Source organism: Epargyreus clarus, unplaced genomic scaffold (genome assembly GCF_041222505.1).
Source record: "Epargyreus clarus isolate Ecla_fem2 unplaced genomic scaffold, WU_Ecla_fem_2.2 ptg000021l, whole genome shotgun sequence".
Classification (NCBI taxonomy): domain Eukaryota; kingdom Metazoa; phylum Arthropoda; class Insecta; order Lepidoptera; family Hesperiidae; genus Epargyreus; species Epargyreus clarus.
The window spans coordinates 11152983-11167219 of record NW_027332228.1 but is presented as its reverse complement, the minus strand read 5'-3'; the positions used below and the strand labels follow the sequence as shown (position 1 = coordinate 11167219).

General features: G+C 34.0%; 2 protein-coding genes across 2 annotated transcripts; one reads left to right on the top strand and one right to left on the bottom strand.

Moving 5' to 3' along the window:
* Window positions 1–3590: 3590 nt before the first annotated feature.
* On the top strand, window positions 3591–10074 carry CPR79 (cuticular protein RR-2 motif 79). The gene is made up of 4 exons (XM_073084592.1): window positions 3591–3741; window positions 4233–5333; window positions 9025–9124; window positions 9732–10074. The coding sequence occupies exons 1-4, from the start codon at window positions 3733–3735 to the stop codon at window positions 9842–9844; spliced, it is 1323 nt and encodes a 440-aa protein (XP_072940693.1). The 5' UTR covers window positions 3591–3732; the 3' UTR covers window positions 9845–10074.
* Window positions 10075–11375: 1301 nt separating this feature from the next.
* Pex2 (peroxisomal biogenesis factor 2) lies at window positions 11376–13981 on the bottom strand. The gene is made up of 5 exons (XM_073084597.1): window positions 13798–13981; window positions 13161–13238; window positions 12253–12678; window positions 11825–12046; window positions 11376–11611 (listed from the first exon to the last, which is right to left on the bottom strand). The coding sequence occupies exons 1-5, from the start codon at window positions 13828–13830 to the stop codon at window positions 11528–11530; spliced, it is 843 nt and encodes a 280-aa protein (XP_072940698.1). The 5' UTR covers window positions 13831–13981; the 3' UTR covers window positions 11376–11527.
* Between the last annotated feature and the right edge of the window lie 256 nt (window positions 13982–14237).

Here is a 14237-nt window from a genome sequence, read left to right as displayed (position 1 = left end):
CAAACCAGCACATTATAACGCGTAAATAGTGCTATGAGATAAATCATAATGCTAAGTTTGACAATTCTTAACGTTGACATCGATTTTTTTAGTTTTTTTAGTTGTTCGATAATAATCAAATATGTATGACCATTTACAACTTTGCACGCCTGTCGATGTTGAAAATAATATGTTCTTACACTATGCTTTTGTAAATAAATCACTTGGAGTTTAATTTGAAACGGCATCAGTAAGCAGTTTCATCTGTTTCATCCAAAAGTAAAAATACTTTCTTTTTTAACATCCAAACCTGTCGCTATTTGAAAGTCCTTCAAAATACCAAGTACGGTTTGCGAATCTCAGGTTTCCGACCCCTGACCCAGTTCTTTAATCTTAATCCACACCTCATCGACTATCTAGAGTATAATTGTCTTTCGAAAGCATTACGTCACAAACCAGTGTTGATCAGACGTATTTCATAACAATATTGGTGGCAATGTCACTGACAAAGAATTAAAATTGTAACGCTTTTGCTTCCATCCGATCTTTATCACGATAAGTCGATAATTCATCAAGTTGATTATCTCAAACATCATGCGCTACGGTCAGCAAAGTCATTACTTATATAATATGCAATATGATATTGGAATGAACGCGTGAATAATGACTGCAGAAAAGGTCTAAATTAGTGCTAGTATTATCGTTGTGTATTAGCTACTTCATTTGTCAAACATTCGGTTCCTGTCGAATCACAAATGTTTTGTAATTTGTACGCTTATTGGTAGGTACATACCGTACATAACAGATTTGATTTGATCCTTATATATTTTAATCACTCCCATATGTAGTAATGGTAATCAATATTTCTGTAGCCGGGACTCAGAATGATTTCCCTTTTCATCGACTGTGATTCACACATTCTTCCCTCTCATAAAAAAATAATAAAAACAAGAATTAAAGTGCTCGGTGATTAAAAGGTGGCAGAACTCTTTGTGGCTCGAATCCGGAGACACCACAGACACACCTACTTATGCCTCATAACAGTATTGTTTAATGTTATTGTTTATCCAGATGTGAACAGCTGGAATACGAAACGATGTTCTTGGCTTTTCTAGGGAGAGGGTGTCTGACCCTTAACGATGCCAAACGGTAGAAATTTGATGTGCCGATTTTCCAAGATATTATATTATTCCAAGATTATCTGTAAAGGGGGTAGTTGATCTGTGGCCAATTAGAAGCAGAATTCTAATCTTATCTGGTGTTGATTACGGATGTTTTTGGGCGGTAGTAGCCACTTATAAGGTGAACAGCATGCTCGTTTAATACTTCTATATCATAAAAATAACATGAAAATTGTAGAATGCTTATGTGAACATGGTTACTGATACGTTGCTATGGATGCAGTACATTATAACTACTAAGGAAATTTGCTTTATTGGGAACAATGCGGTGGTACCATGATAGAATGTTATTTTACCTAATACTAATAATTACTTTATGTCACACAATTTCTAGACAGACACCTTTTGCAACTATAGCAAATATGCACGTGCAATATTAATATACACTAGTAAAAAGCCTATGGTGTAATGGTAACCGAGGTGGTTTTACTAGCACGTGTGTCAAACTCGATAATCATGTAAATGATCGCCCATTACACAAAATTTCAATTTCAAGTCTGATATCTATGTGGCGACCACTCGTATGCTCTAATCACGTGGTTAGGCAACGCTTCCTGCATTGAAGTAGTCTGTATATTCTATGTTGTCGATTTACTTGTCTATGGTCCTGTAATAACTTATGTCTACCTGTAATAAAGTCTATGGTTAAATTAATGTTATGACAGATAAATTATTTTTTGGCGCGTGGACATTATCAAAATTATTGTTATCAAAATTAAAAAGCTTGATTATATCCATAAGGCGATGATTCATTTAAGCTGTGGGATAAATTTAGTAATTGTATTTCTAACTATGACTCACTGCCATTTTGAAATCGTAGGCCAGATTTGATGAGATTTGGCTAAGCCGAGATCAGGCCAGGATTTAAAAAGATATCTACTTCATTAAAATCTGAAAGTGACGTCTTTAAATATATTTCACTCACAAAAAGAACTTTAATTAAACGCTTTATAATAACATAGATGAAAATATAATTCAATGTTCAATTTATATACTTATAATTTACAACTATATAATATTTATATACTTGGATATCATAGATTAGTAAAGATTACTCACTCCTAACTAGAAAATGTACCCAGTTTTGAGAATTGAAATACTTGCGTAAAAAGTTTTGCCACGTCTCCGTGCTAAAATATCCCTAAAATATTTGAAATAATTATTTATTTATTATGTAGATTCATGTAAATTACGCAGTATTAGTTATTTATTCGTAAATATTCTCTAAAAATGTTTTTATTTCTCAAGAATTCAAAAAAAGAACTTACGATAATAAGCCATTTGTGGCTTCATTCAATTTCAAGGCGGCGAAGTATCTTTACTAATCTATGTTGGATATATAGATATAGGTACATATACAATATAGACCGACAAAAACTTAAGGCTAGTCTAGCATTGACCCGTAACTACTGAAAAATCCTGTATTTACGATGGCAAAAGATAAATTTTAATTAGTTGAAATTTGTCAGCCGCAATTATTTAAGTCAGTAATTTAAATAACATATTGCGTATATTTTCCAGTACTTACCTGTATTGCATATTTTTATGCGTTTGACGGAGTAACGCGAATTACCAGTAATTAATTTCATAGATACATTCATTAAGAACCATTACTTGAAGAATTGGCAATAAACAATGACAATGTATTAAACGAGAAGTAAATGAGGGTTTTATAACACAACTAGCTGACCCGGCAAACTTTGTACCGCCTTAAAATCTATTCATCAAATATATTTCATATAAAATATAGCCTATGTTACTCGTGGATAATGTAGCTTTCGAATTATGAAAGATTTTTTTAAATAGGTCCAGTAGTTTTTAAACTTATTCATTACAATCAAACAAACAAACAAAGTTTTCCTCTTTATAATATTAGTATAGATGACCAAAAATATAAAGTGTCCCTTCCGGATTCCGTCATTACGTAGCAAAATATTTTCATGACCAGAATTCTTCCCTTATTGTAGCTGATGAATAAGAAAATACGATTGAAAAGTTACATTTATACATATTTCTAAAACAAAACGGGGTTTCTTAATAATAACGGTACGTAAACATTACTAAAAAGTCACATAAAACGTTAAAATCTTATTTATTGCATGCCTTTTCAAGTAAGGAAGAGCGTAGATGTCATAATGATGTTATACGCTCCGGACATGGCATTCAGTGCATTTCTCCGACATTCGTTGAAATATTGAATCATCCACTTAATCTTTATTTGACGTTACTTACCTTAATAAGTACGTATAAAATTTAATACAGCAAATTATTAAGCGCTTTTAATTAGCCATAAATAAGCCCAAGTCTTATATCAATCTTCTTCCTGTGACACACTATTAGAGCAAGACACTAACTCATAGTGTACAGAGCCGCGCCCACGGTACCTACATTGAAGGCGAATGTGAAAAAGTGTGACCCGTTCTTACACATATGAGATCGCTATAAAAGACTTTGCAGGCCCACTTTGCTCTCATTTCGAATGACGCTTTGCCAAATACAATTCAAGTTCTAAAGCACTCGTTGAAGTAATTTCTGTTGTCGATTACTTAGAGTGGAGTAACCCAGACACATCATGAAGTCGGTAAGTATGTCGTCATTAAAAAAATCGATATAGTGTTGTTCACAAAAAAAAATATTTTTTTTAATAAATAAATTATTGATTTTAAGAAATGATTAATATAAATAATAAATATTAAGCTCTTACAAAATTTCGGTAATTTTATTTATACAAAAAAATATAAATTTATATCAAATTGCCCAAGTTACGATTAAGTAACCAGGAAATACAGATAGAATCATTTGTTGCTTTAAAGCTGCCTTGTTCTCACGCATTTGAATAGGTATTGAAAATAGCAAATACCAAATCGAAGCTTGTAAATTAATTCGTGCGACGAAGGAGTACTAAGGGCAACACAGTCTCTTAGCTTTGTATCTACTTGACCCAATTAATTCCACCATGTCCGTTGATTTTACCAAGTTTATTACCTTAAAAGTAAAGCAATGCGTTCAATTAACCAGCATCATTTGAAACTAATTTTCTGACTAAAATAAAGATGATGTGTATTGTTACAGGTAATCATTGTAACGGCTCTTCTCGCCAGCGTTTATGGATATCATGATCCTGATCTCAACTACCATTTGAGCCAAGTTCAAAATGTGCAAGGATGCGGTGACTCTGGCTACTCGTATCCTGCACCTGCGATACAGCTGACTACGAGTGGCATCCAGGCCTCAGGATATTCCGGAGGATACTCCCAAAGCAACGCCTACCTCCCACCAGCTATTCAAGTGCAGCCCCCAGTAACTTACCAAACACAAATCTCCGGTGGTGGTTATTCTTCTCAGAATGGATACGCTACATCTGCCGGCCTCTCTTCCGCCTCAGTTCAGAAGACAGTTATACCACAAGCTACATACGCCCAAGCGCCCATCATAGCTAAGATAACAGCGGCACCCTTACAAGCAAAGTTCGCTCTAGCCCCTGCAAAGACTAGCTACTCCACTCAGAATTTGGTCTCTCATCAATCATCATACTCAAGTGGATCATACGCAAAGGCTTCTCTAAACTCTTACAACAATGTTCAGTCGAGTGGACCTGTTGTGTCTCAAGTATACGCTGCTCCATCAGCTGGATATGCGACGTCACCATCACTTAGTCAGCAGAGTCCTCAAGTATTTACATCAGACTACAGTGATGAAAGTTCTGGCGGAAACCAGTATGGTCAATATTCTTCAGCTGCAATTTCCACTCCCGTCACTTCCTCTTACCGAGCGCCGGTAGTCGCACAATACTCAGCACCTGCTGTGTCTCACGTGACTCCTGTTGTAGCCCAGTACACGGCGCCAGCTGTAGCCCAGTACTCAGCTCCAGCTACTCAATACTCCTCATCGGTTTCTCACTATTCAGCGCCTGCAATCACTCAACATGTTGCACCTGTTGTTACCCAACATGTTGCACCTGTCGTTACCCAACATGCTGCACCTGTCTACACACAACATGCTGCACCTGTCTACACACAACATGCACCGGTCATTTCACATGTGTCGCATGTTGCCGCACCAGCCGTTGCCGTTGCACCCGTTGCACAAGTATCACATGTATCACACGTCGGACATGTCGCTACAGCGTCACATGCTGCGAAAAATGTGCACACGGAATTCTTGGAGAATTATGTAAGTAATTTTAAAATTTCTAATATTATTATTTTTAGCCATTTCACATGTTTGATATTTTGTTTCAACTAATTTCTAGTATTTTGTAAATTATTTCCGGTGAATTTAGGAATTTCATAAAAAGGTCTAGAATAAAATATAAATCCATCCTATTGAAGTAGTAGTGTAGAACTTTGCAATGCAATTAAACCAATCAAAATTTTCTAAGCGCTAATTAATATCCATCAGCCTTTTAAGGTGCACTGTTGGACAATGGAAATGGGCAATTAATGTATATTTTTATCATAGCAGTGATAGGACATTTTTTTTTCTAATCTTGAGTATGACAGTATTTTAGAAAAATATACCATCCACTCAAAACATTGGACGCCGAGAATTATAAAGAACATACGTACTGACTTATATTTTGAATTTAATACTTTTCACACAAAAAAGTAAGAATGCCAAAATTTTGCAAAAATACTAAGATGAGACAAACAAAAATTAACAATTTTCATTTGTCGTACTTAAGTAATTTATCACGTCTCTCAAAGCTGAATGAACGCGCAACATATCCACATAACTGTAATTTGTCTTCATGTCAAACAACTTATAATAAGCCCTATTCCCTATACCTACGTGTCGGTAACACCTAAATACGCTAATTACTTTAATAGAACGTGTAATGATTATAACTTGCAATATTTCCACATGTGTATTACCTCACTCCTGCAATTTGGTGACATAACCAAATTGATTAATTGAACGGACGAGGTCTAAATCTAAATCTTGATTCGTCACTTGTTTTTATTGAAATCATGCCGCGTTAAGCAATATTAAATAAACACAGTTTTCATTTATATCCATGCATTAAATTAGATACGCTCCTAAATTGCTACTGTACACACCGTATTAGAATTTATGTTCGTTGCATAAGAACAAGAACCAAATTCGTTAATTCATTTAGTATAATAAAGGTATTAATATGTTTGTTGTATACAAGTTTAGCGCGCCGCTCCATCTATGTTTGAGGATTTTAAATTTCATGTATTCGTAAACCCATTATTCTTCCACTTCCATAGTCCATCGGGCTGGCCAAATGCGAATTGGTATACACACACCTTTTCGGATTTTTTTGTCTCTCAGGCGTGTAGGTTTTTCACGATGTTTTCCTTCGCCATTATAGCAAATGATAATCAATTTCTAATATGCGAATAATTTTGAAACATCAGAGGTGCGCGCCTAAGATTCTAACCTCGGACTCCCCGACTGAAAGGCCGAGGTCCAACTTAAGCTATCACTGCTCGTGATATGTAGTAGCCCTAAATATTTTCAAAGTGAAAAATGGTCTGTCACTTCTTGTGAAATATTTATGTCCAAGTCCTGTCATAATCGATCTAGTCGTTTTCAAGGTTACATAAACAACATTACAGGCAAGAATTTGAAAATTAATTCGTATGTATACATACATACATATGTTGCAAGTGAGCAATGAGCCTAGAAAAAGCGGTTATTTTGAAATCAAAGACCGATACTTATTCACTTGTATTATGTAGAGATTGAGAATTTGGCAAAGTGTTACAGTTACAAGATGCGAATATGCAAATGTGGAATCACTTTCGAGTGATCCGAGCGTAACGACGAAGACTCAAATAAAACTTGGTCCTGCACTAACTTGCATTAAACTGTTTTACGTAACTCGTACTGCAATTTTATTGTTACTTACCTCGTTTTAAACTGCACTCTTTCGAAGCTCAGTTTCGCAAGGAACAAACTGCAAAGTGCACCTATGCGTCACAAACAAATAGTACATGTATGTAGTTCTAATGCTTCTACACTTTCTTTTGAATAATAAGTAATGGGCCAACCTAGTACGTTTAAAATTTCGAAACTTTGTCCTACAATATTGGATTTTTTATCAGTTTCTCTAATTGCGATGATAAAAAACAGCTTACGTTTATGCAAACAATTGTCATCATGTGTGGTTACTGCAACTGCTTTTGTAATATCACAGTTAATGATTATATTTTCAAAACATTGTTACTTAACCAAGTCAAGTTATTAATGTTGGTTACAACTTTTTGCTTTGGACAAATTATAATGAAACATTATCTCCCCTGAGGGCAGATAGAGCTGACTCTACCTTCATTCGTACACTAGCTTTTCGCCCGCGTCTTTGCCTAAAACTAACTAGGATTTGACTAGGACAGCATAAGTCTTTCTAAACAGACTTTCATGAATAGATAAATCTTCTTTTGCAATATCAAGTATTGTCTAATATATTTGTCCATCTACATCGCCTTTTTACAATGAAGTCATCAAACTTTCTGATAAGTACAATAACTAAATGAAAATGTATCTATATACATTTTTATATTGTTATCAGAATTATCAAAATCGGTCTTTAAAATCGCCGAAATATATATTCACCTACTATGCTCATTATCGAACCTACAGACAATATTTACAAACATTAGCTATATAAACATGTAGATGATTATATAGGAATGAAATAAATTAATTATTACGTTAAAACTATCAATTTATACATTAGCCAAGTAATAAATCATCTCATGATTAATGAGAATGGGTGTTAATTTGAAGTTTAATCACAAAACAAATAGCTCTATTATAACGATAGCTTCCTATTACGTGTGAATGAGCTTACGGCTGCGTGCTTAACTCGATATTACTCGTCGCCTTGCAATCGTGGTCTAATTACTCGTAATAGTACAATCTATCCAAGATTGTAAAATATAAATTCTATTTCCAATTAGTAGCACGTTTACCTCACTCGACATATGTGTCATAGTGGTCATCATTATCGCAAAGGTTTCAGATTTAATCGACGGAAAGACAACTAAATTATTGCTGATCATTTTTACTTAAACAGTTTACATAACATGACAACATACCAGGTAATTTCTGGCACTTTGTAAGATTATATAATACTAGCACCTGCAAGTGGCTTCGTGTGGACTTGTTATGTGGCTTGTGTCAATTCAGACAATGATTTATTATTGCTACTATCACACTCGACAAGTAGCGAGAGAAATAGCGAAGGAAGTCGGTAGAGTTGTAGTGTGGCTGCGTTACTCGTCATGCTTGTCCAGCCGTTCGTCCTGACTGGCGATCTATATTATGGCGGATTTTCAGCGCAAGATAAAGGAATGAATTATGATTATGTCGGGGAGTGTGTAGCTACTAGATTAGTATTTTGAGCATAATGTTAATGCAGTGTTCCTTTCTAATTAAGAGTAGGTAGCAGTCTACTCCAGAACTCAAATAAATACCTTCACCTATAAGTTATGGGTGAATTTTAGGATGTGGGAAAAGAGCATGCAATCCATTTAAATCCATCTGGTGGTAAGTGGAGAATGCCGCCTATGGGCATGTATACACAACTCCATATAAAACACAGGTTCTACCCTGAAATCGAGCTCACATTCTCTACCACTCCTAAGAATTAATGTTGTTGACTTATATGTAAGTCAGCTGGCACACTCTTCCGAGGCGCAGAACTTTAAGCTAGTAATATAAGCAGGGCAACACCTTTGGTACCTGACTTAACTAGTCAAGGTACCAAGGACGGATAGATTAAAAATATATAAATAGGGATTATAAATAGGAGGACAAAATATATAAATAGGAGGAATAGATTCAAAATATATAGAAAGGGATTTATTTTTATATTATCAACTGCTTCTTTCAGGACGCGCACCCAAGATACGCTTTCGAGTACGCCGTCAACGATCCCCACACCGGAGACATAAAACAACAGAAAGAGGAACGTGACGGCGAAGTTGTGAAAGGTAAGCACAGTTTACCTAATTACGCATGGCTCAGGAATTAATCACGACCGCTAATAAATTAAATCAATTCTCACAGCACCAATATCCCTATACGAAGGTCGCAAAGTGTAGATTGTCATGATTAGGTAAACGCAAATTGATATTATCTTTCCGTAGTAGGTAGGTTGACCTTTTGAATTGCGGACTTCCGTTACCATTTAATACTCAGATTTCAGTTTATCTTACGAGTATGTCCTATGCTGCGCACGTTTCTCCTTTCGAAATGAGAAAAAGAAGAACACCAGACTAAGCAAGTTCTAGTTAAGAAAATTTACGAAACGCCTCTCAAAACATTATGGAAACCTCCAAACTATAAAGTTTTCCTGACGATGTTTCTCATCACTTATGCACTTAAAGAAAGTTATAGATTAATTTTAACTGACTTCTTAATTCAGATCGAGCATAAAAAAACATATAAGAGCTATTTTTTCTGAGAAATTTGTGCCAATAGCATCAACAGAAATCATTTGCGCATTACGTGTAACTACATAAAATGCACGTCATAACGCATAATCCTATAAACTGCACTCTCACTCTTAATGTATAATCGAGTTTACGTTTATTCCAGGTCAGTATTCCTTGGTGGAACCGGACGGCTCCGTGCGCACAGTCAACTATGTCGCCGACTGGGAGACCGGTTTCCACGCCGACGTTCACAACAGCAAAGAAAACCACCACTAGAATTTTACCCGGAATTGTGTATTATATAGCGTAAGTTGTCCAGAACACATATCAAGTGGAACTTTTAGTCAGATGTAGATATTGTAAAATTTGAAGCTGAGGAATTGCCCTACCAATCTTGGATGTAGACGTCTATATAGGTAAACTTGCTAGACAGGTCCCAAGGTGTGGTTTTACTTATGCTTCGATTTATCAAACAATAGTTGATCGAAGTTTCTCTTATTAAGTTTCAAGTTCTTAAAATGGGTTACTAAATTGACCAAGAGCATTCACGTGCACTTAAAAAAATAACGGAAACAAGAACTCTTACGTCATGTTACATACTACTATATGTAGTCTTGACAAACATTTTAGTGCGCGTGTTTGTAATTTTACAAATTTGAATATTGCTGCTGCTAAATTAACCGGAGCAACGTAATTTGTAACGCTCAAAATGGAATTCTGAATGCGTACCTATGTTAATGTCAAGAAACCTTCATTACGAAAATACAACAATGCTTGTAGGAATGGAATTTATGTTTGAACAAATGTTCTAACGTTCACTAGAAATCTACTTGATACATGTTCTGTCGATGTACATAATTTATATATGAAACCTGATGAAATGAGATCTCTACGACTGTTAAGGAAAGAAATTACCATCATGCTTTTTTGTATTGTATTTTTAATATTCGTAGATTAGTGTAAATTATCTTGTAAGTATTATCAGCTATTTTGCAAATTGTTAAAGAGCTTTGCGTATTAAAACCACGTTAATACTCAAAGTAAAAGAAACACGAGGCTTTATTCAAGTATCAAAAGTGTCATCATGAATTTATCACTTTCAATCATTTGTCATCATTGATTTTATCGTAAATCATCACGTTCATCATTATTATTCTCGTCATTTGTAGTTTAATCACATGAATGTCACAAAATCATCGCAAAATAAGTTTAATTAGTAGGTAAGTGCCTATGAATAAATATGTATGAAAATAATCATTTTTAGTTTCTTAATATTTGCTTACAAAAACAAGCCTATTATTATTCCCTATCGTAAATGAAATATTACATGGATAAATTACTTTTGTGCCATAAGTGTACCGTGTACCTATGCTTTATGCCTGCTTTTAATGTGATATCATCATTATTATAAGTAATACATTTTAATTTCAATCTCTAATGATTTGGTCGTACTAATAGTCTCTTTAATAACTATTTTGAAAATCTTTATCAATGCATAGCGGCCTTACCTTACGTCTATTTTTAAGAAATTCTAGCCAAATTTGCCTATGTCTGCGGTATGATAACAGTCATACTGCTGTTCTCAGAATGTTGTCATATGAGTGTTTCAATACATCATCATTGAGTATATAAATAAACAGTTTTAATGTACCTGACAGAGTATTATGAGACTAAAAGTGAAAATTATATTACTTACCTATTAAATGGTTAATGATATTTATTGCTTATTGCAAAATTGTTTTCGATTATTATATTATAAAACAATGTATTATTAAAACTACATATTTTACTCAAATAAATATTTGAATACAAAAATATATTTATTTCCACCAATTCAAATAATAATATTAACAATTATTATAAAATATTCTTATAACAATAACAGCCAACTTATTAATATCTATATACTACCTATATCACACGTAAAATTTATGACATTGACCCACAAACATATTAAAATTAGGCCATAACAAACTTCGTTATTTGTTTTCCGTTAAAGTAGCATCTTGGACATGCAAAATCTTGATCAGCAGTTTTATTTGCCTGAAAATATGAAGGGTTAATTTAAATAACATAGAGGGTATTCTAAACAAAAAATAGCAGTAAACTTTTAAAATATATTTTAAAAAATATTGTAAATTACTTTTTACTTTTCATACATGCTAGGATAGACTAATTCCTTTTCTTGTTTGAGTGATTACAACTGATTATAGCGATAGCAAAAAAGCGATATCTGCACCGAAAATATATACATACCGTCAAACAATAATAACAGAACACATGTGAACATCCCATAACATGTGGTATTATTGGTATGCTGGAACAACAGGCGCAAGTGGTGCTGAGGGTCATCTTAGCAGACTCCGGAGCAGCCAGGGTCCGTTTGGGTCTTCTCCACCACATGTATTTTAGAATGTTTGATAATCTCCTCTTCATACCAAACATGTTCATTAAAGATATTGCCGTACCAATTAGTTCCTGTAAAAGACATTTTTAATTAGTTAATATTTTTTATTGTTACATAAGCTTACAAAATAAGGTATTATCAAAACAATAATATTACACAAAAATACTTGAATCGTGTAAAATTAATTTTAAAATTTCATGACAGAATATATCATAAAGTTAAAATGTAACCGATTTAAAAAAAAAAGTTCTGAAAATAGTATAAAATTAATACTTACAATAAAATTGTGCCATAATAACTCTCTCGTCCACGAGAAATCTGTGAGATCCTCTCTCGTTAGTTTATCAGCTAACAAATCAAGTCCCAATACAAAATCAATCAGTATAGGATATTTCCCACTTTGTATAAACCTTAAGAAGTTTAATATATCTCCGACAAGTTGAAAAGTTTCCAGTTTTGTGAAAAAATTCTGAACATTGGCATTTGATGTCAGACTGTATAATGCTCTCTCTCTTATGTATTTTAAACCGACAGTGTAACCATAGTACCAGTACAACTTGCTTTTGGAAAAGTTATCAGTCTTATATTTAAGTGATAGCATCTGCTGACCAAATGTACACTTTTGATCATACACAGAATATTTGAAAATGCATGTTCTAATCAGGAGTTCAATCTCAGGCAGAATTGGTTGTAGTTTACCAGGCTGAAATAATAAATAAAACAGTATTTATGTCTCTATGTAAATGTTATTACACATATAATCTTAACAATGAGATAAGAATTTAAGAATACTTTTAAAGGTGGTAGAACCCTTTGTGGTTCGACTCCGGCGGCACCACCGCCACACCTATTTCTGCCTAATAACATCAGTGTTAAGCGCTGCTGTGTTCTGTTTTGGAGGGTGTGGTAAGGGAAACATACTTTTCCGAGGCATTCCAGCTTAGTCCTCAGGGGTAGCAGCGCATCTGTGGCCAACCTCAGGTAGGTATATCTAATCCTATCTGGGGTTGATTACAGATGTCCACGGGCGGCAGTAGCCACTTACCATCAGGTGGACTGCATGGTCGTCTGCTACTCCTATATTATATAAAAAAAAAAAAGATGCATTAAGGTTTACATTTGCATTTATTCTTCATAAGTTTTATATTAACAATGTATAACAGAAATAATTATATAATAACTTACCTCCAAAAACTTAGTAGCTTGGAATAATAATTGTTTAAAAAGTTCTTCCAATTGTTCATCCAATTGTACTGAGTCCAACTGAAATATAAAGAACATTTTTATTACAACTCAAATTAATAAATATACCTAATACAGTAAAGAGAGAAAGAGATGGAAAACAGATGCTCATAGGTATAAATGATTTGTAGATCATTCACAAATAGTTAAAAATGTTTAGAATATGACGAGTTGCATCCCCTTTTATTGGGTTGATGATAACACACAGTCAATTGTTGGATAAGACCGAGGTGCACATTAGGCAAAGATTTACTTACTGTTTGTTATATAGTATTAATTGTTAGGGTGCTTTTCAACCAGTGATGTAGGAGGTAGGTAAGATATGGATGTGGTGTGTCAAATACACTATGTTGTATGACATAACTAACATCTCATAACATCTCAAAACCATCCTTAAACTTTACAGGTCATCCGACAGGAAACGACAGTTAGGTTACCTACAAGATAACTTCAATCCGAAGTATATATACGAAGATCTGGGCCTCTGGGGGTTGCACGAACAGGCTTCAATTATATTATACGGCTTGAAACCTACTAAACTACTAGAGAAATAGCCAAACGGGTTAGAAATCCGGTTTACCTGGGTGACTCTCGGTATATAGTTTATTGACATGATAGCTATATGATATGTATAACTGAACGATCAACGTAGTTTATATACAATTGTCTTGCAAACTTGGAAACTGAAAAGTAAACTGTAAAGCATTACTACATTTTTACATTATCAAATCAATCCGAACAATCCATGCACTTAAATCTGTCAATCACAGTCACAGATGATCTTGACATTTGACATATTACTGTCATTAATAGTTTAACTTGAATTCTATTCTTTTCGCCAAACATAAGCATAACGAAATATATTATTTTATTTTTAAGATGTATTAATATCTGGAGTATTTATTTCTATTTAAAGTTGGAAAAGTATGGATATTGATTATTATTACCGTTTCTTTTTTAAAACTGTGTTTAATATACTTGGATTTTCCTTTCGGCCTTATCTAATCTGTAGCATATCAT